The sequence below is a fragment of the Camelus ferus genome, chromosome 9, assembly GCF_009834535.1.
Source record: "Camelus ferus isolate YT-003-E chromosome 9, BCGSAC_Cfer_1.0, whole genome shotgun sequence".
NCBI lineage: Eukaryota > Metazoa > Chordata > Mammalia > Artiodactyla > Camelidae > Camelus > Camelus ferus.
Window position 1 is genome coordinate 12,161,901 of NC_045704.1, and position 19,718 is coordinate 12,181,618.

The 19,718-nt window shown below is 56.4% G+C and overlaps 1 protein-coding gene across 1 annotated transcript in view; it reads left to right on the plus strand.

The window, feature by feature from the left end:
* The first annotated feature begins 858 nt into the window (after positions 1–858).
* Positions 859–19,718, plus strand: part of SHANK1 (SH3 and multiple ankyrin repeat domains 1) — a 42,941-nt gene continuing 24,081 nt past the window's right edge. The window contains 14 exon segments of the mRNA XM_032487631.1: positions 859–2,243; positions 2,689–2,986; positions 3,191–3,394; positions 3,896–3,967; positions 5,031–5,139; positions 5,231–5,382; positions 7,220–7,387; positions 7,808–7,924; positions 12,528–12,605; positions 12,776–12,842; positions 13,102–13,432; positions 14,342–14,535; positions 17,789–17,902; positions 18,052–18,127. Of these exon segments, the coding sequence (XP_032343522.1) occupies positions 2,732–2,986; positions 3,191–3,394; positions 3,896–3,967; positions 5,031–5,139; positions 5,231–5,382; positions 7,220–7,387; positions 7,808–7,924; positions 12,528–12,605; positions 12,776–12,842; positions 13,102–13,432; positions 14,342–14,535; positions 17,789–17,902; positions 18,052–18,127 (1,937 nt within the window). The 5' untranslated portion in view covers positions 859–2,243; positions 2,689–2,731.

Consider the following 19,718-nt stretch of genomic DNA (forward strand, 5'->3'; position numbering starts at 1 on the left):
CCGCCCCCCCGGCCCCCACCCGCCCCCTCCCCGGGCCCGCTCGCCCTCCGGGGCGGTGGGGCATGGCCTGAGGGTCCCCCGTCTCCGGGGGGGTGGGGGGTGGGGGGAGGGGGGAGGGGCCGCGGGCGCCGCCGACCGGGACTCAGCAGCCCCGCCAGGCAGGTAAGGGGGCCGAAAACCGGGGGTTTGGGGGAACTGCGGGGCCGGGGCCTCGAGAGGGGGCGGGGGCGCCCCGGACGTCCTTGGCCGAGCGCCGGGCTCCCTGCCCGGGTGTGCGGTGGGGGGTGGGGGTGAGGAGGGGAGCGTTGCCCCGGGCGACGCCAAATTGGGTTACGCCCGGGTCCCCGGTGCCCCGTCCCAGATCGCAGACTTGATGGGAAGATGCGCCCCCCATTCCCCGCCGGCAGAGCCCCCTGCCCGAACCCGCCTCCCCGCGCTCCTGAGCCAAGGGCTCGGTCGCTGTACCCGCCTCCTGGCCCTGCCCGGCCACTCCCCCGCCTCGCCCATCCCTGCCCACCTGGGCCCCTTGACCCCCTCCTGCGGCCCCACCCCTCTAGGCCCCTTCCCCAGGTCTTCCTGAAGCCCATCCTCTCCAACAGGGGTCTGGGCCTCGGCCTCCTCCGCCCCCTTCGACCCCCTGTAGCTCCTGCTTCTCCTTCCAGGATCCTCCAATCCCCTCCCACCCTCTTCACAAGCTCCCCCCACCCCCACCCTGTCCCCTCTTCCTTCTCCAGCGGCCGGCGCGCCCCCTCGGCTCCCGCCCCCGAGTCCTGCTCTCGGGTGCCCCCGCCCCCTCTCCCGGACCCGGGCTCTCCCCCACCAGTTTCTCGGCCCCAGCCCCGGCTCCGTCTCCCCGCCTCTCCCCGCCTTTCCCCGCCTCCATTCATTCTCCCGGTCCGGCTCTCGGCCACGCCAGCCGCCCCCCGTCCCCCCGCAGCCTCCCAGGGCACCCCTCTCTCCCCTTCTCCCGCCCCCCCCCCTCGCCGATTCCTCAGCCCGTCTCAGTACCAGCTGCGTGCCAGCTATTCTTAGCCGCGGAGCGTTTGATTCATGCCGCCCCGGCGGAGTGTGCCCGCTCCCTCCCTCGGGGCCTGAGGGGGAGGGGCCGGAGCTGGTCCTGGGGGTTGCGGGGTAGCCGCACGCGCGGGCAGACCCGGCTAGCTTTGCTTTCAGGCCTCCGGCTACCCCATCAGTGCCCGGTTGAGGCTGGGGGGTCAGCCAGGGTCAGCCGAGGGGGAGTGGCTGCGGGCCCTAGGTCCGGAGGTGGGATGTGGAGTCCAAGGGTAGGAGGCGGCCTGGGTCTCCGCAAGGGCAAAGTGGGGGCAGCTCTGCTGGGAACCTAGAGGAGGAGGGGGCTTCGAAGCTGTGGCCGTGCTTGGGGGAGGGGCTGGCTGACCCCTGGTTAGATGCTGGCTCGCCCACAGCTGTTGGAACCCTTCTCCCCACCTCGCACACATTTTGTCTTCCCTCCCCCAACCCCCCAGCCCGTCCCCACTCCCCCAAAGTCAGCAGTACCCTCCACTGTTTCCCATCTCCATGGCAACGTGCAGGAGCTGGGCCTGGTGTGGGGGGGAGGGACCAGACCAGACATTCTGGTTTCCGGTGCTGGGGTGGGAGTGGGGGAGAAAATGAGGAAAAGAGGACCCCATTTGGGACCATACTTGTAAGGCCACCTCACAGATGAAGAATCGTGGGGATCTGGAGAGGACTTCCCTCCCCAGTCCCCCAGACCCTCACCCCACTTCTTAGCCTCCCTCCCAGCCCCCCTAGTCTCCCTCACAGTGGGGCCCCAGTACCAGGCAATTCCAATCCACCCACCCAGCAGCACTGAGCCTCAAACACAACCCGCAGGTCATCTGCAGCCACCCCACAGCAACCCAGGCCATCACTCTGCTGTCACCTGGACAGCCTTCCAGGGACCAGACTACCCAGCCACCCACACACCCTCTCAAGATGTCCCTCAGTAACTCGCCTAGGCCACCTTTTGTGGTTTCCCCCAGGACACCCCATGCATGGTACTCTGCCCCATGACACCCTCATCCCAGTGCCCCTGTTCCCCTGGTTCCCCAGCAGCGCTCAGCCACACTTCAGTGAAGTCACCAGCTCCACCAGCTCTACCGGCACCACATGGCCTCCTGCTCCTGCCAACCCTAAGCTCAAGGCACCTCCCTCTCCCCCTTACTACATGTCAGCCTTCCCCCACCCCACACCAGCTATCCAGGAGCAAGATGGGAGGGCCTCAGGTGAGGGGCCAGGCTGGGGCCAGGAGGGCAGGGTGCCGGTGGGTCGTCCACCTGTCTGTCCTGAGCTAATTTTAGCTGCATTATGTGTGGCCTGGCAAAGTGGGCCAGTAGCTCCCGCGGTGATTCTGCGGTTTCTGGGACATCACCACGCTGGGTCAGCAGCAAAGTGGGGCGCAGGAGGGGTGGGGGGCTGTGAGCAGGGCCAAGGGCAGGGAAGGAGACACGTGCTGGTGGCGTGGCAGGGCTGGGGAGGTGTGTACACCGCCAGAGAGCTTGGCAGCAGGAGGAGTGTCTGGGGGGGTGTGTCCAGCTTCCTTCCTGCCTACCTCAGGCAGTGTGGGGTGGCTGCCCCTGACCACTGGTCCACCAAATGTGCCTGTGGCCTCCGAGGGGTCTGGGCTTCTAGACTGACAGCCACCCTTGCCACACACCCCCCCCCCCGCAGCCGCCTGTGATGCTGCCGTGCCCCGTCGCCCCGTGGCCCCACGATGACCCACAGCCCCGCGACAAGCGAGGACGAGGAACGCCACAGTGCCAGCGAGTGTCCCGAGGGGGGCTCAGAGTCCGACAGCTCCCCAGACGGGCCAGGGAGAGGCCCCCGGGGGACCCGGGGCCGGGGCAGCGGGGCACCTGGTAGCCTGGCCTCAATCCGAGGCCTCCAGGGCCGCTCCATGTCTGTCCCGGACGACGCCCACTTCAGCATGATGGTCTTTAGGATTGGCATCCCGGACCTGCACCAGACGGTGAGCGACTGCCCACTGGCCGGCGGGGGCGGGGTGGACAGCGGCCCAAGCCCCCATGGGGAGGCCTCTGGTGCTGAGGGTCCTCATGTGTGGCCCCCATTTCCAGACCCCCATGGATTTCCCCTAATCCCGCTCTATCCCCAGAATCACCCACACCCACTTCCCAAACCACCTCAGGATCCTCTCTGTTGCCTCCCCCACCAGAAATGCCTGCGCTTTAACCCTGATGCCACCATCTGGACAGCCAAGCAGCAGGTACTTTGTGCCCTGAGCGAGAGCCTGCAGGACGTGCTCAACTACGGCCTATTCCAGCCGGCCACCTCGGGCCGGGATGCCAATTTCCTGGAGGAGGAGCGGCTGCTGCGGGAGTACCCCCAGTCCTTCGAGAAGGGGGTGCCCTACCTGGAGGTGAGGCCCAACAACTTCCTGGCCCCTTCACAGATGAGAGAACGTGTGTCCTGAAACATCTGTCCCCTCCTGGGTCTTCTCCCAGCCCAGACCTTAGCAAGGGAAAACCCAGTGGACATCTCTGGATTTTTCGGGGCCACTTAAGAATCAGAGTCAGAGAGGTTTAAGTTCAAATTACCATCCGTTGTGCCTCTGACCAGCGGACTGGCCTGAGGCAAGTCATTTCCTTGCCCCAAGCTTCCCCTTGCAAATTCAATTGGGAAAGGAGTCCCAATTACAGTAAGCGTTCTAGAACATTCCCTGTGGGGTCCAGACTCCTTAGGGGTTGCAATTCACATACCCAGAGTGGCCCAGCACCCCTCTGTCCACCCAGCCAAGGCTCTGCTGCTGTTTCCACCCTCACCCTGAGCTGAGCCCTGGCTCAGAAGGAGGGTCCAGCCTCCTCCTCCAGCCCCCTGACTCCAAGTCTCTGTCTCTCCCTTCACCCCACCCCGACCTCAGTTCCGATACAAGACCCGAGTTTACAAACAGACCAACCTGGATGAGAAGCAGCTGGCCAAGTTGCACACCAAGGTGAGAGGACTCTGCTGGCACTTACCCCCTGCTCTGGGCCCCCCTCCCCAGCCGCTTCCTCCCCCACCTCTTCCCACAGCCCTCCACATTCCCCAGCCATTGTCTGGGAATGGCTCCCACTTAACTTGGGATGCTGTGTCTCATTTGGGACAACCTCAGATGCCCCAGGCACCCCCATCATAACCTTTTTTAACTTCTCTCTTTGCTCCTTGTGGCTCTGCCCAGACCCATACCTGGTTCCCACTTCCTTCGTATTTGGATTCTCTCCTCTCTCCTGGGCCCCTCTCCTTGGCCTGTGACTCTGACATCTAGTGTCCCTCTGCCTAGGGGCTGTTTCATAGACACCCTGCAGCTTCCCCAATCCCATAGCCTGAATCTATACCAGATCCAAGGAGGCTCCCCGCCCCAGCCACATTTATCCTCCTGGTACCTTGCCCTCCAGTCCTCAGACCATATGTCCCCTGTGTCTCCTCTGGTCCCCTAGTAGCTAGGAGGAAGCCAGGGGGCTACTTTGGTCAGAAGCAAAGTGAAGGATTCTTGATATTTGGAAAGAAAGCCCTCTGGCTCATTCTCATCCTCACCCCTGTCCCACCCCAACCCTACCCCACCGCACCACACATTTGTCTCTGTCTTTCCCTGAATATTCTATCCATCAGACATCCTCTGTGGGAGCAGGGAGTTGGGAGCCGCCAGCCACATACTGCTCCCAGGTACCCGCGGTCTGAACTGAGCCTCACTGCGAGTGTGAAATACACACAGATTTCAAAGACTCAATACCCACCAAAAGTAAAATATCCCATTAATAAATTTCATGTGAATTACCCATTGAAACAGTAATGTTGTGGATTTAGTAGACTAAAAAGAGACAGGTCATTAAAGTGAATTTCAATACAATTGGAAGTTCCCCTTCCCCAACTTTTTTTCATTTTAAAGGTGGATACCAGAGACTGTACAATGACATGTGTGGCTTGCTGTGTATTTCCACTGGACAGCGTTGCTCTAGAACTCAGCTTTGCTCTTGTGCTCCCTGACCAGCCTGTCTTCTCTCTTGTCTATGGCTCAGACGGGGTTGAAGAAGTTCCTGGAGTACGTGCAGCTCGGGACGTCCGACAAGGTGGCACGGCTGCTGGACAAGGGGCTGGACCCCAATTACCATGACTCGGATTCAGGAGGTAAGGAAGGAGGCCAGGGGTTTTGGGAGAACTGGGGTGTCAAGAACGAGGCCTGGGGACTGCATGTGACTAGCCTTTCCCGCCCCCCCAGAGACCCCCTTGACGCTGGCTGCCCAGACAGAAGGCTCTGTAGAGGTGATTCGAACCCTGTGCCTGGGCGGGGCCCACATCGACTTCCGGGCCCGGGATGGCATGACAGCGCTGCACAAGGCCGCGTGTGCCCGTCACTGCCTCGCTCTCACGGTGAGGTGCCAGATCCTCCCGGGACCCTCCCCAGAGCCCAGAGACACCCCAAAATGACCATGTTTCCCATTCAGACTGCACCCAGCGAATTGCCTCAGACCCTTCCTCCACCTCCCCTTCATTGTTACTCCTCTGACTGAATCTGAGACCCTTCTTGGACCTCCAGGCACACCCACCCTCCGCAGCTCAAGGCTCATGATCAATTACAGCTGATGGTCACATGGACCGTTGCCCTACACTCAGATAGATCACATTAATCTCCTGACAGCTGGAACGTTTCCATTCCCTCTGACCGACCTCAACACCAACACCTACCTCTGTCTGCCTGAGGTGTACACCCTCCTAGTGTCCTTTAAAATACAGAATGAGCTCCCCAGATACAGACCCTCCTCCATACATATCCTACAAACACAGCCCCTCCACCTGCCTCCTCCACACACTGACCCTTGCGCTTCCCAACACAGACCCTCCATCTACCCTTTCTAATCTAGTGGCTCACACCCCAAATATATCCCCTCTCTCACATGAAATACAGCCCCTCCCCTAGTACAGTGCCTAAAATATACTTTCCCAAATAGGTAACCCTGGGGGGTGGGTATAGCTCAGTGGTAGAGTGTATGCTTAGCATGCACAGCATCCGTGAGGTCCTGGGCTCAATCCCTAGTATCTCCATTACAATTTTTTCTTAAAGTACCCAAATAGGTGAGCCTCATAGACCTTCAAAATACATACAAAGAGTCAGCTTTCCCAGTCTTATTTTAAAACACTCTTCCTCTCCCCTCCCCGCCGCCCAAGGGTACCTGATGCCTCTTCATACACAGGTCAGGACAGACTGCCTCCAAAGATACATAGGTGATAATAAACACCTTGATTCGTAGATGCTTCCGCTTAACAGGCCCTCCCTTTCTCCATCCCTTCCTTGAAGACCCCTAAAGGCAATCAGACACCAGCCGCAGAGGTCTGCCTTATACCCGGGCACCGACACACCGCCCCCCCCGAGTGCATACCCCCGCCCGGGACCCAGGCCTTGCTCACACTCCCAGGCTTTCGCTGTCCTATCCAGTAGCCACTAGCCAAACGGGGGCTGTTTCTATTTAAATCGATTAAAATGAACTAGAATTAAAACTTCCGTTTCTCAGGCTCACTAGCCCCATTCAGGTGCTCAGTAGCCCACACACAGCTGCCATACTGGATGGTGCAGTAGTAGGCTGTTTCCATTACCACAAATGTTGTGTTGGACAGTGCCCCTGCAGGCTCTCCTCTTGCAGGACAGCCGCCAACACTCTTCCCTAACAGGCTTGATGCCACCAGCCTTCCGTGCCCAGAGCTGTTCTTGAGTGAAAGCGCTCCCTGCCCCAACCCCCCAGCCCCAGGAAGGTTGGCCCAAGTTGCCTTCACCCAAGCTTGCCCTCTCCCAGGCCTCTGTCTGTGCCTTATCCTTGGGATCCTGGTCCTAATAACACCTCCCACTCAGCCAGGGGCCCTCCTGCAGCCAGACTCCATTCTCTCGTTTGTCCCCCACAACCAGCCTGCTGAGTAGGTGGGCAGTAAGGCATTCAGCTCCTTCAGTGGTTCATCTGAAGTCGCCCATGAAGGAAGGTTGGGCAGGATTTCAAAGTGGAAGGGTCCTCTGGAGGCATCTTCCCAGTCCCTTCCTTCACAGGGATGGGAGAGGTCCAGAGAAGGGAAAGGCCAGTCTCAAGGTCGCTCAAGGGCATCACGGCAGAACCTGGTTTGGCACTGGCCAGCGTGGATCACCCAGGACTCCCTGCCCAACTGGCCCTTCAGAATGAGCCAGTCCTTGTGTGACTGTCATCTGTCTTGTTTCCCTTCCTAGGCGCTCCTGGACCTTGGGGGCTCCCCCAACTACAAGGATCGCCGGGGGCTGACTCCTCTGTTCCATACGGCTATGGTGGGGGGCGACCCCCGCTGCTGTGAGCTGCTCCTATACAACAGGGCCCAGCTAGGCATAGCTGATGAGAACGGCTGGCAGGAGATCCACCAGGTGCTCTGGACTTGGTCAGGAGAGGCTGGGGGCGGTGTGAGACATGCCTGGACCCTGAGCGGGGCAGGGATCCAGATGCTGGGGTCCTCACAGAGGGTGGGGGTAGTAGTAGCAGGTCCCTAAAGAGGAAAAGATCAGAATGTCAATACTGGGACTCTCACAGGGTGTGGAGTGGGAACTGGAAACCTGGATCTCTGAAATGAGTGAGGATGGCCTCCTGGCTCTCCTGAGGAGCCAGCTCAGAGACCTGGGCCTTGGATAACTTGTGAAGCTGACAACCTAGGCTCCTAAGTGGGAATGGGGACTGAAAGGAGGAGGGGAGGTGGAGGCGGGGCTTCTTGACCTCGAGGTGAAAGATACAGACAGATGCCATGGTCACAAGTGTCTGATCAGGCCTCCTGGGCTCCCTGTCCTCTCCAGGCCTGCCAGCGGGGTCACTCTCAGCATCTGGAACACCTGCTCTTCTACGGGGCTGAGCCTGGAGCGCAGAACGCCTCGGGGAACACGGCCCTGCACATCTGTGCCCTCTACAATAAGGTCTGCCCTGCGGCACCCGCCCCAGGCCCTTCTCCTGACTCCAGCGTCCCAGCCTCCCAGCCTCCCTGTGCCCTCTGCGCATTGACTATTTCATTCATTCATTCATTCATTCAATCGGTGAATATTTTTGGAGCCCCTTCCCTGTGTCAGGCCCAGAGCTGGGTGCTGAGGACACAGTAGTGAGCAAGACAGACAGCCCCTCCTTCAAGGGACCCACCCTACGGTTACAGTCCCTGGGGTTCAGAGGGAGGTCATGGGGAATCCAGGTCCCTGTGGGAGCCCAAATCTGGGCTTGGCCTTGGAGCTGGGGTGGAGGTGGCTCTTGGGAAGATGTGCCACCTGTGCTAAGGTGAGCAGGAGTTGGCCGAGTAGAAGAGGGGAGAAAGAGTGTTCCAGGTGGAGGGCATAGCCTGCGCAAAACAAACAAACAAACAAACAAACCAAAAACCAAAACCAGACCAGAGGGGAGAGAGTCAGGATCATTACTGGACATACAAGAAACTCTGAGGGTCCTGTTTCTAATGGGTCTCTGTTCAGCTGCCAGTGACGCACTTACTGCAGGGCACAGGGGACAGGTCAAATCACAGTCCCCAAAGGGGACAAGAGTGTGTTGCAAGTTATAGCAGTTCAGGGTTGGGTGGATGGTCCCCACTTTGGGAGTTCTGAGTGGAGGGGAGTAGGAAAGAACTGGCCAGGGGGCGGGGGTCCTCATGTACCTGCACCAGTTATGCTGTAGTGGGCAGTTGGGTTGGCAAGAGCCTGGGCTTTTAGCCTGATGACTTTGGCCCCTTTGCCACTCATGCACCAGGTGATCTGGGGCAGGTTAGCCACCTCGGAGCCTCAGTCTCCCCACCTGCTTCCCAAGGCTGCAGGGACTTAGGAGGACAGGGCCTGGCATGCTGCAGCCGGTCCATCAGCCCTTTCCCTCACCCCTCCTCCAGGAAGTCTTCCAGAACAGCCTCAGCCCCTTCTGCCTCATGAGAACTTGCAGTGCCAGGATGTGGCAGGTAGCCACGTGCCGCCTTGTGGCAGCAAGTCTGCTCGGCGCCCGCAGAGGGAGAGAGAACTCAGTGTTTGTCAGATTGTACCAACCAGTGCCGTCACTTCCCCTCCCCAGTGTGTCTGTCTCTCCTGCTCCCAGACACGGGCCTCGCCTCGTGTCCAGATGCCCTGACTCCAGGGCCTGTGCAGGGCAGGGCACCCCAAACAAATCCCATCCCATCTCTGAGGCTCCACTCCCCTCCCTGAAATGGGAATAGTCAGCTGATTAAAGGGGATGAAATGCCAGGCGTATAGAAGGCAGCTTTAATAATGATTATTATTATTATCATTATCACCATTAGCGGTCAGGATCCGGTCAGGAGACAGAAACCATACCAGTAATTTTTTTTTTTTTTTAATGGAGGGACCGGGGATTGAACCCAGGACCTTGTGCCTGCTAAGCACGTGCTCTACCACTGAGCTGTTATCTTTACCCTGCCCTGGTTTCGAACAGGGAAAACGTAGTGTATATAGTTTTAGAGTGGGAATAATTATTCTGAGTGGGTCGGATGAGCTAGCCATGTCCCCCACCTTGAGCTTCCCCTTTCTGACCTGTGAAATGGATCTGTAACACCTACCTTGCAAAGGATCGGGGAGGCAAATGTTCTGCTTGCTCTTGGCATGGTGGTTAGTGAATAACACTTGACAAACATGAATTCTTTTTCTATTTCTCTCCCCTTATCTTCCCTCCCAGACCTTAAGCTTCCCAAGGCCCAGAGCTGAGTCTGAGAGATTTTCTCACTCTCTGCTCTCCTGACCCCCCTGGCCTGATCATCTCGCCTCTGGTGGTGAAAGTTAGGTCCGTGTCCAGGCTGTGAGCTCCTCAAGGACAGAGCCTCAGTCTGATCAATTGCTCTGTCCCAAGGCCCCAGCAGATAGTAAGCTTAGATGCATCTTTGTTGAATGAGTGAGTGAGCGAGTGAATGAATGAATGAATGAATGATGGGGCAGATGCCTTGGATTTTCTCCAAGACCATGCACAGCAAACAGCTCAGAACATTCAACAGGTGTTTGCTTCGAGCTAGATTGACACTCCGTGAATGAATGCATGACTTGAACGAATGAATTTTGAATGACTCCATCCTCATCCTTTCCGTGCCTCTTTCTTGAACACCTACTATGTGCCCGGATGGGAGATGAATCAGGCACGCCATGGCGCCTGCGCTCAGGAGGGTGGGGGGAGTTCACAGTCTGGTGAAGAGGCAGACGTGTAAACAAATCGGCAATATGGTGAGATAAGTGCTAGGACACCAGTAAATACGAGGGTCTCTAGAAGTGGGGTGAATATCTCTTTAAGCTGAAAGAGATGCTCTGGCCTCATGCTAGGCAAGGTGGTGGTGGGGGCAGGCAGATACGCAAAGACACACATGGCACTAGTTAACAGTCTGATTGGGGGGACAGCAGGTGCACACATGGGCACACACTCACACTCACACTCACACACACACCCAGAAAACAACCCGGGCTAACTTTGCTATCCAGCGGACTTACTTGGATAATCAGAGTTGTGCTTTCACAGGAGAGAGATGAGCACTAGGATTAGAAGGCTTGATTTGAGTCTTAGCTGCCCCACTGACTGACTGTGTGACCTTGGGCACAGATTTTCCCTCTTTGAGCCTGTCCTATAGGATGGACCCATACAAGCTTCCTTGGTGGGTTTGTCACATGAAGAGGATGAGACCAAGAAGGTGTTTGGTGAATTCTGGTTAAATTAGCATCTGGAGGATCTGGAGTGGAGCTGAGCAGGGGCCCAGGTTGGATTGGGCCAGACCAAGACAAAGAGGGAGGACAGTCCCCCATCCAGAAACTGTTTATTGAACAACTCCTGTGAGCCAGGCACTACTCCAGGTGGCGGGTGCCACAGGCAAAACCCTGCCCCTATGAAATGAACAGTGTAGTGGGGAAAAGATGCTAGACACAAATAAAATACAACTATAATTTCAGGGAGGCAGTGTGATAAGGAAAAGGAGTTAATTCTGGCTTAGAAGAATACCTGGCACATAGTGTCATATAAATAAAAATAAAGCCGGGAAGACAAAAAGTGATTCTTTTCGACAGGGTAGTCAGAGAGGCCCTTTCTGAAGAAGTGGCATTTGTGCAAAAACATGAATGAAGTGAGAAAGCGAGCTGCATGGAGATCTAGGGGCAGAGAATTCCAAGCAGAGGGAGCAGCAAGTGCAAAGGCCCTGGGGCAGGAGCCTGCCAGGCAGAGGAAGAAGGAGGCCAGGGTGGCTGGAGTATGGGGAGCAAGGAAGTTGGTGAGACTGGGGATGGGGATGGCTGGGCCAGTAGATCACCTGGGGCCTCCTCGGCCAGGGCAGGGACATTGGGTTTGACCCAAAGAGTGAGAGAGAGTGACATGTTGTGATTGACACTAGTAAGGAATTGATCTGGGTGTGGATGGCATCCCTGCCCCTCACTGTCCAACCCTGGCCCCACTGCCCCCACTTCCTTTTGGGTTTAGCAGAGTGTGCGATTAAGAGCAAAGGCTGTGGGGGAGAGCAGGGAGAGGGTAGAGCTCAGTGGTAGAGCATGAGCTTAGCATGCATGAGGTCCTGGGTTCAATCCTCAGTACCTCCATTTTAAAAGTAATAAAATAAAATAAATAAATAAACCTAATTACCTCCCCCCAAAAAAAATTAAAAAAGAAAAAAGAGCAGAGGCTCAGAGGCCAGACAAACCTGAGTTCACATCCGAGTGCTGTTCAGTCACCAGCTACATGACCTTGAGCTCCTTTTGAAGCCTTAGTTTCCTCGTCCGTAAAATGGGGACAATATTTCCGTCTCATGGGATTATTGGGCGATTAAGCGAGCTTCTGCCTCTCCAGCGCTGAGCGCCTGGCAGGCAACAGGGGAAGCCCTCCAAGAGCTTTGGATTGGTGGCTCTCAACCCGCATGCTTCTGCCCCCTAGGGGACAGTTGGCAGTGTCTGTAGATATTCTGGGTTGTCACGACTGGGGAGGGGAATGCTACTGGCATCTAGTGGCAGAGCCCAGGGATGCGATTCAGCATCCTACAATGCACAGAATGGCCCCGATACAAAGAATTGTCCAGTCCCAAATGTCAGTATGAAGATGAAAAACCCTGGTCTAGGTTGATGTGGGCCAATAGAATATAACTCAAGTCACACATGTAATTTTAAATATCCCAGGAGCCACTTTTTCAATAAAAAGGTTCTAAATAAAATAAAATAAATGTTTAGAATTAAAAAAGGAAAAATAAACAGGTGACATTAATTTTAGTAGCAAATTTTACTTAACCCCATATATCCACAAATATTACCATTTCAACATGTAATCAGTAGAAATATCCCTCAGAGATATTTAAATTACTTTTTCATGCCAGGTCCTTGAAATCTGGTGTGTATTTTGCATGCACAACACCTCTCAGTTCAGACTGGCCACATTTAAAGGGCGAGTGGCTGCTGTCCTGGGCAAGACAGGTTTCAATCAGATTATTCCTGAAGTTCTTAACACAGTGTCTATGTCCACTCATGGTGACCTTAACTGTTCAGTTCTTTTTTTTTTCCCCTTTGACCCTGTGCCACTGACCACCACTCTCAGGAGACCTGTGCTCGGATCCTCCTCTATCGAGGTGCCAACAAGGATGTAAAGAATAACAATGGACAGACCCCCTTCCAGGTGTGAGGCTGTCAGGGCTGCTTGGGGGTCACGTCTGTGTTAGACGGGGGAGGATGGAGTTGCAGGGGTGAAGGTTGGGGAAGGCAGCTGGCCGCAGACCTCACAGTGTTTCCTGCTCTCTCTCTTTCTCTCCTGCCTGCACCCCCCACCTCCCTGCACCCCCACCCCAGGTGGCAGTGATTGCTGGGAATTTTGAACTGGGGGAGCTGATCCGAAACCACCGAGAACAGGACGTGGGTGAGTTAGGCGGGGCTGGCACTAAGGAGAGAAGCTGGGGTCCTTAGTGCCAGCGGTGGGATGGGGGAGTCAGTGGATCTGATTTGGGGGCCAGGATTAGGGGAACATTTGAATTGTGGTAGGGGTACAGTTTCAGGCACTCCACTGTTTCTCATCTCTGTCTTTCTCCCCTCATGCCTCTCCCCCACCATCTCTTGCCCGCATGCCTTCCCCACCCACCTCTGTCTCCCTCTGGCCTCCTGCCACCGTGCCCTCTCAGTGCCCTTCCAGGAGTCCCCCAAGTACGCAGCCCGGCGACGGGGACCCCCAGGCGCAGGGCTGACGGTGCCCCCCGCGCTGCTCCGGGCCAACAGTGATACCAGCATGGCCCTGCCAGACTGGATGGTGTTTGCCGCTCCGGGGACCTCATCTGCCGGGGCTCCTGGCCCTACCTCAGGGCCCCAGGGCCAGTCGCAGCCCTCGGCCCCCAGCACCAAGCTCAGCAGTGGGACCCTCCGAAGTGCCAGCAGCCCCCGGGGCGCCCGGGCCCGCTCCCCATCTCGTGGGAGGCACCCCGAGGAGGCCAAGAGGCAGCCCCGTGGACGGCCCAGGTAGGGGAGGGCTCAGCCCTGGTCTCACAGACCCCATCCCAACTGAATCCCCTCCTCAGAGCCACAGCTGCCCCTCCAGGCCAGCCCAGCTGCCTACCTCCTGTCCTGCATATGGCTGGTCTCCCATCCATCCAATTCAGTGATTCCCAACCTCAGACCACCAGATCTCTCTCCTGACCCTTGAAGAAGTGAAGGCATCGTGAACCAGTCTTGCGCCCGTATCCAAATGCAGCAAAGTTTAGCTGAACACCTGCTCCATGTCAGGGGTCTGGAGGGGTACCCAAAAGAAATGTTAGTCCCAGCCTCTGAGGACAGACAGAAAGACAGGGCCAAGTGAGAGGAGGCTGGGGGTGGGTGAGGGAGTCAGGGAGGGGGTTTCAAGCTTGGAGAGGAGGCCTGAGGCGGGGAGGATGGGCAGGGGATATTCTCGGGTAGAGAGGCTGGGCTGACTCGAGGAGGATGAGATGGGGGGCTGTGGCTGGCCAGCATGTCCCGAGGACATTGGAGGGAGGAAGTTCATGGCAGGCTGGGAATGGCGGGCAGAGGAGTTGGAATTAACCTGGGAGGAAGCTGGGAGTCGCTGAAGGCTCGTGAGCCAGGGATGACACAGTTGGAGCTGAGCTTCAGGAAGCTGAATCAGGCAGAGCGTGCAGGACTGTGGGAGGGGGCAGAGCTGGAAGCCAGGAGGCAGAAGAGGGGGCTGGGGAGCAGGAGTCGGCAGGCAGGGGGAGCCCCCAAGTGTCCTTTTCCCCCCATTCCCTGCCGAGGATACCAGAGCTGGAAAACACACTCAAACCCCTTCCCCCACTCTGATGCTCCATCTCCCCCCCCCACCCAAGGACCCTTGTTCTCCCAGAGGTGCCCCCTCCCTCCACTCTCCCCTGCCTCTCACGCCCTCTGTGTATGCAGCTCCAGCGGAACACCCCGGGAAGGGCCAGCTGGGGGCACAGGGGGCTCAGGGGGGCCCGGGGGCTCCCTGGGCAGCCGTGGGAGACGCCGGAAGCTCTACTCAGCAGTCCCTGGACGCTCCTTCATGGCTGTGAAGTCCTACCAGGCCCAAGCGGAGGGGGAGATCTCCCTGAGCAAGGGCGAGAAGATCAAAGGTACTGGGGCCTGGCTGGGCTGTGGGCGAGGCATGGGCAGCTGAACGAACTCCATCCGTGACAAATAGTTCTCCAGCACCTAGGCTGTCCAGGGCACGCTGGAGACCTCCAAGAGCCCTAGGTGCCCCTTCCACCTCAGAAGAGCAGGAAGGGCAGCTGGGAGCAGGAGGGGCGCTGTTAGGCAAAACAGGGATATGAGCGTTTGTGGGATGCCAACGCCAGCCAAGTAGCTCCTGGAGCGCTTCCCCCAAGTGGTCCCATCTCACTATGACTGCCCTTTCAGGAGGGTGTCTTGAGCCCACCTTATGGCTGGAGGAGCGGAGCCTCAAATGGGTGAAATGACTTGCCTGAGGCCCCCAGTCCGAGCCCATGGTCTTTCCTGCTACCTTGTGTGGAGCATGAGGCCAAGTTGCTTCGACTTCACCTCCTGCCTCTGCCAGATGTTCTCACCTGAGAAATGGGGTGGTGTCCATTTCCTGGGGCTCTGATGAGATGGCAGGTGGGTGAAGCCTGGTCCATGCTGAGGGCTCCCTCAGCAGAGGCTGCTGTCATGGAGGTCTGCGTCTCTTTGGTTTTCCTGTCTTCATCTGGAAAACCATGCCAGGATCCCCCATGTGTGCAGACTCCGCGGGGCTGTTGACGTGTATTCTTGGATAGAATGGTGCTTTGGAGACAGGAAGCACCCTGCAGATGTGGTAGTTAATCCCAGGCTGAGGAACAAATCTTTGCCTGACTCCCAGCTGCAGAGGAGCCGACTAGCATAGAGACTGAGAGCCAGGCTGCCTGGGTTCAAATCCTAGCTCCATCACTTCCCAGCTGGGCAACCTCAGGCAAGTGACTTCTCTGGGCCTCAGTTTCCTCATCTGTACAATGGGACCCTTGCAGAGATTAAAAGAGTAAGTTCACATAAAGCCCTTAGAACCATGATTCACACATAATAAGCAGCAGTCATCATTATCATAAGCAGTCCCCACTATAGGCTCTTAGAGGAGAGAGACCCTAGGCACTGGGAAAGTTGGAGAGAGGGTCCTCCCATAGAAGACAGTTTAAGTGGCTCTTGAAGGATGTTCAGGGATCAGAGTATCAGGCAGGTTGTGTAACTGCATCTGTTGTGAAGTCTATCTCCCTCTCACCTAAGTTTCTGAAGACAAGGTCACATATCGCCAAGGTCTGGGTCTCCAGGAGCCAGTTCAATGACCCAACACCCAGGAGGCCTCAATGCTTACCTGCTGAGTGAATGAATGAATAACTGTGGGGGCTGGGGCAGTGCCTCTGGAGGCAGCATGCCTGGTGTGTGTGTGTGTGTGTGTGTGTGTGTGTGTGTGTGTGTGTGTGTATAGGGGGGTTGGGTCTGTGCTTTGAAGACTGCAAAAGGAGGAAGCTGAAGCCAGGGTGAGGGACCTTCCCACAGACAGAGGGTCACAGGCTGTCTCTTCCATGTGTCTTTCTGAACTTCAAGCCCAGTCATTCTCTGCACTGCCCTGTTTTCAGGTCCTTCCCTTTCATTAGAAGATGCTTAATTGCCTCAAAGCACACCCACATCCACGATGTCACTGAGCTTTGCCACAGCCCAGTGAGGTCCCAGACTCCCTCTGCTCTCAGGATCAAAGCCCAGTGCCTTAGCCTGACTTGCACATCCCTCCTCTGCCCACCCACCAACTTCATCTCATGTTACTCTTTCCTTCACCCACAGGGTTCCTGGGACCTCATCCTCCTTTCCATCCCTCAGATGCCCCATGTACTTTTCCATACCAAACCCTTGGCTCATGCTGTTCCTTCTTTTTGGAAAACCTTTCCTCCCTCTCTTTGCCTCCTCAACTCCTAGCATCCTTCAGGTCTCAGCCCATGTGTCACATCCTCTGGGATGCCTTCCTGGTTCCCCTTTGCCATTAGATTTATATATTCCCATCTGACCTTTCTCCAAACACCCTGTCCTTTTATCCTGTGTCTAGACTGACGTCCAATTCATGACTGGCACTAAGTACATATTTGTTTGATGAATGAATAATTGATTCCATGACCACCCAGCCAAGCACGGCAGAGCCAGCCAAGAACCTGGACCCCTTGACATCCCATCTCTTGCTCTCTTCCATGACCTTGAGTGTCTCCTCGATTTGGTCTCCCCAGATCCTCTCAGAGGAGGTGGTTTGTGCAGGGAAAAGCATCAGAAGGTCCCAACCCCAATCCTAGCGTGGCTCGAGCCATCCCTAAGCAAAAGATTCTTCTGCTCTAGCTTCAACTTCCTCTGTAAAACGGGAAATAAGTTGTTCCCTACCAGCTAGGTGTAAGGATCAGATGAGTGGAGTGCGTGAAGGACAGAGTGGAGACAGAGCTGTGAAAAACTGTAGCAAAGGAAGACTGTGTGCTTGTTACTGTCACTGTCACCATCATCCGAAATGGCAGCAACAAAGTGCTTGAGCAGAGAGGTAGCAAAACATGAGTGACTAAAAGCATTTGCTCTCGAAATGGACAGAGCTGTGTTCAAATCCAGGCTCTGTCAATTGCAAACTTGTGCAGATGACCTCGGCAATCTGAGCCTCAGTCTCCCTACCCATAAAATGGGGCTAATGTAGGTGCCCCTCTGAGGGTCCTGGCCCCAAGTGAGAGCTGGATAAACATTAGCTGTCCCTGCTGCCCATCTTTGCTGTAGCACGTAGCAGGGTAGCAGGCTGTCATCGGTCAGTGTGTGCTTGGTGGCTAAGAGGCATGGCAGGAAGGGGCTTCCAGTGGAGAAAAAGAAAGAGGTGATTCTAATCTCTTCTCCCTCTAGAGCCAGGGGAATCAAAGAGAGGCAGAAGGAGGGGTCTGGGAACAGATGACAAAAAATTAAGTGGCAAGGAGATGGTGGGAAGTGGCAGGGGCAGTGATGAGGGTGTAAAACTTGATCTAGGGGCCTAGGAGGGTTTAGGGAAATTACAGAACAACTGAGCTGTGACCGGTTACCAGGGGAGTGGAGAGCCATTTGTGGACATGTCCCTAACCTGTGAAGACTGTCTTATGGGACACAGCTCTTTTCCCCATTGCCTCGTGATGTCCTCATTCGTTCCAAGAAGCTAACATGCAGGAATGACATGATTTATTTCTCCCTCTTCCCCCTTCCTGGGACATTTATTAAGGATGCCCTTGGGCTAGGTTCTTAGGTGCTGAGAATTGGGGAAAGGCTGTGCATCAAGTATTGGGAGTGGGCAGGGGGGAGTAGGGGTGGGCAGCATGGAAATGTAGAGATGTCTCTATGTCCCTGCTCCCCATCCAGTGCTTAGCATCGGGGAAGGAGGCTTCTGGGAAGGCCAGGTCAAAGGTCGCATTGGCTGGTTCCCCTCTGACTGCCTGGAAGAGGTGGCAAACCGCTCCCAGGAGGGAAAGCAAGGTAATGAGGAACAATTGTCCCCTAGGGTTCTGTCCATTCCTTTCCCCCTCTTGATGTGGGTGGGTGCTGGGAAGCAGAAGGGGGAACCCTGGGAGCTGGCCCATGGTTTCCAGACTGAGGGTCCAAGGTCGTCCTTTGTCCCCCTGCAGAAAGCCGAAGTGACAAGGCAAAGAGACTCTTCCGGCATTATACCGTGGGCTCCTATGACAGCTTTGATGCCCCAAGGTAAATGTCCTTACACCCTCGGATGCCCCTCACACCCCAACCTCCCTGACACTCCACCTTTTAAATATCTCCACCACCTCTAGCCCTTTCTCGTCCGCTCCCTCTAAAGTCTGATCCAAGGGGTAGGGGAAGGCAGACTTAGCTTCAGACCACACAGCCCAACCCCAAACCATCTTTGGCAGCCACTGAGACTGCCCAGCTCTGGGGTAGCCAGAGACCAAAGAGGTGGATGGAGCAGGGTGGGGATGCCTGGGGGGCTGGGGAGCTCGTGTGTATGGCTGGCTCGAGGCTCCAGTCTCCTTCATGTGCCCCATCTCTGTGCGGTCCTGTGCAGTGGAAGTGTATGCAATCCCATGCCTGCACCGGTATGGGAAGGGGAGCGGGCAGAGCGGGGCCATGCGGGGTAGGGGCAGAGAGAAGGCACACTGACACCTTTCCCCTCCCTGGCTGCTGGCTGACTTGCTTCGGAAGCTTAATGGATGGGATTGGCCCAGGGAGGTGAGAGGGGAGGGGAAGGGAGGGGATGGGGTCAGAAATGGGAAGGAAGGGGTGCCTGGGGGTGTATGGACTATGGATGTGTGCACGACCAGAGCTGAAGTTTCCCTGTGCGTGAACGTCTTCCACAGGCGCGCGTCCCTGTACAGATTCCCTGAGTGTGTTCTTGCCCGTGTCTCTGTAGGTGCACATGACATGCGTCTGGGTGCATGTGTGGCTGGAGGCCCCTAGATGTGTAGCCCTGTGCATATGCCCGTGACAGCGAGAGGGTCTGTCTCATTCTGTATAGATAGGTGCATTTGTGGCTATCATTTACGGGTGCATGATTGTAGCTAATCGTGCAGCTGGCTCTGCACATCTATTTCTCTGAATCTGTGTGTCTGAGAATGAGGGTCATGTTTCCAGAGATGTCCAGTGTGTCTGCTTACCACATGTGGACAGGTGGGTCTCTGCACACGCCTGTTCCTCTTAATGCATGTCACTGTGTGTGTGTGCATTAACACATAAAATTGTGTGCATGCATTTACATCTGTCTGATTGATCTGGAATACAGGACCTGGGGTGTTGGGGGAGGGGAGGGCAGAAAAGCGGAGGATTCCGGGGCTTGGGCTTCCAGAAGGGCAAGGCTGTGGGGAAGAGAGGGTCATAAATGGGCATCTGAAAGATGACACCCTCCCCCACCGTTCCCCCTAATCCAGGGAAGGGTCTCCTTGTTCGTAGCATCCTTCCATTAAATGTGTCCAAACCTATGTGTCTGTGTTCTGGCCAGTGGGGATGGGTCGGGAGTGGGAAGAGGAGAAATGACAATATGGGAAGGGAGGGTGAGACTGGGGTGCCACCCTGCGCCCCGAGTGTCTGAGGCGCTTGACCATTGTGCATGTTCGCCTGGCACGTCTCCGGCTCTGGGCACTGGGTGAGTATTGAGGTCCCCCACTCTGAGTCTCCCCATCAGCCTCTGCTTCTTGTCTCTGGCAGTGTCTCTCTGGGTCTCCCCTTGGCTTTGGTTTGGGAATCAATTGCTCTACCAATTTGTTGGGGGTGGTCCCTCTCATCCTCGGCTTCTTCCATCTCCTCCCTCTAGCTCTGTCTTTTCAAG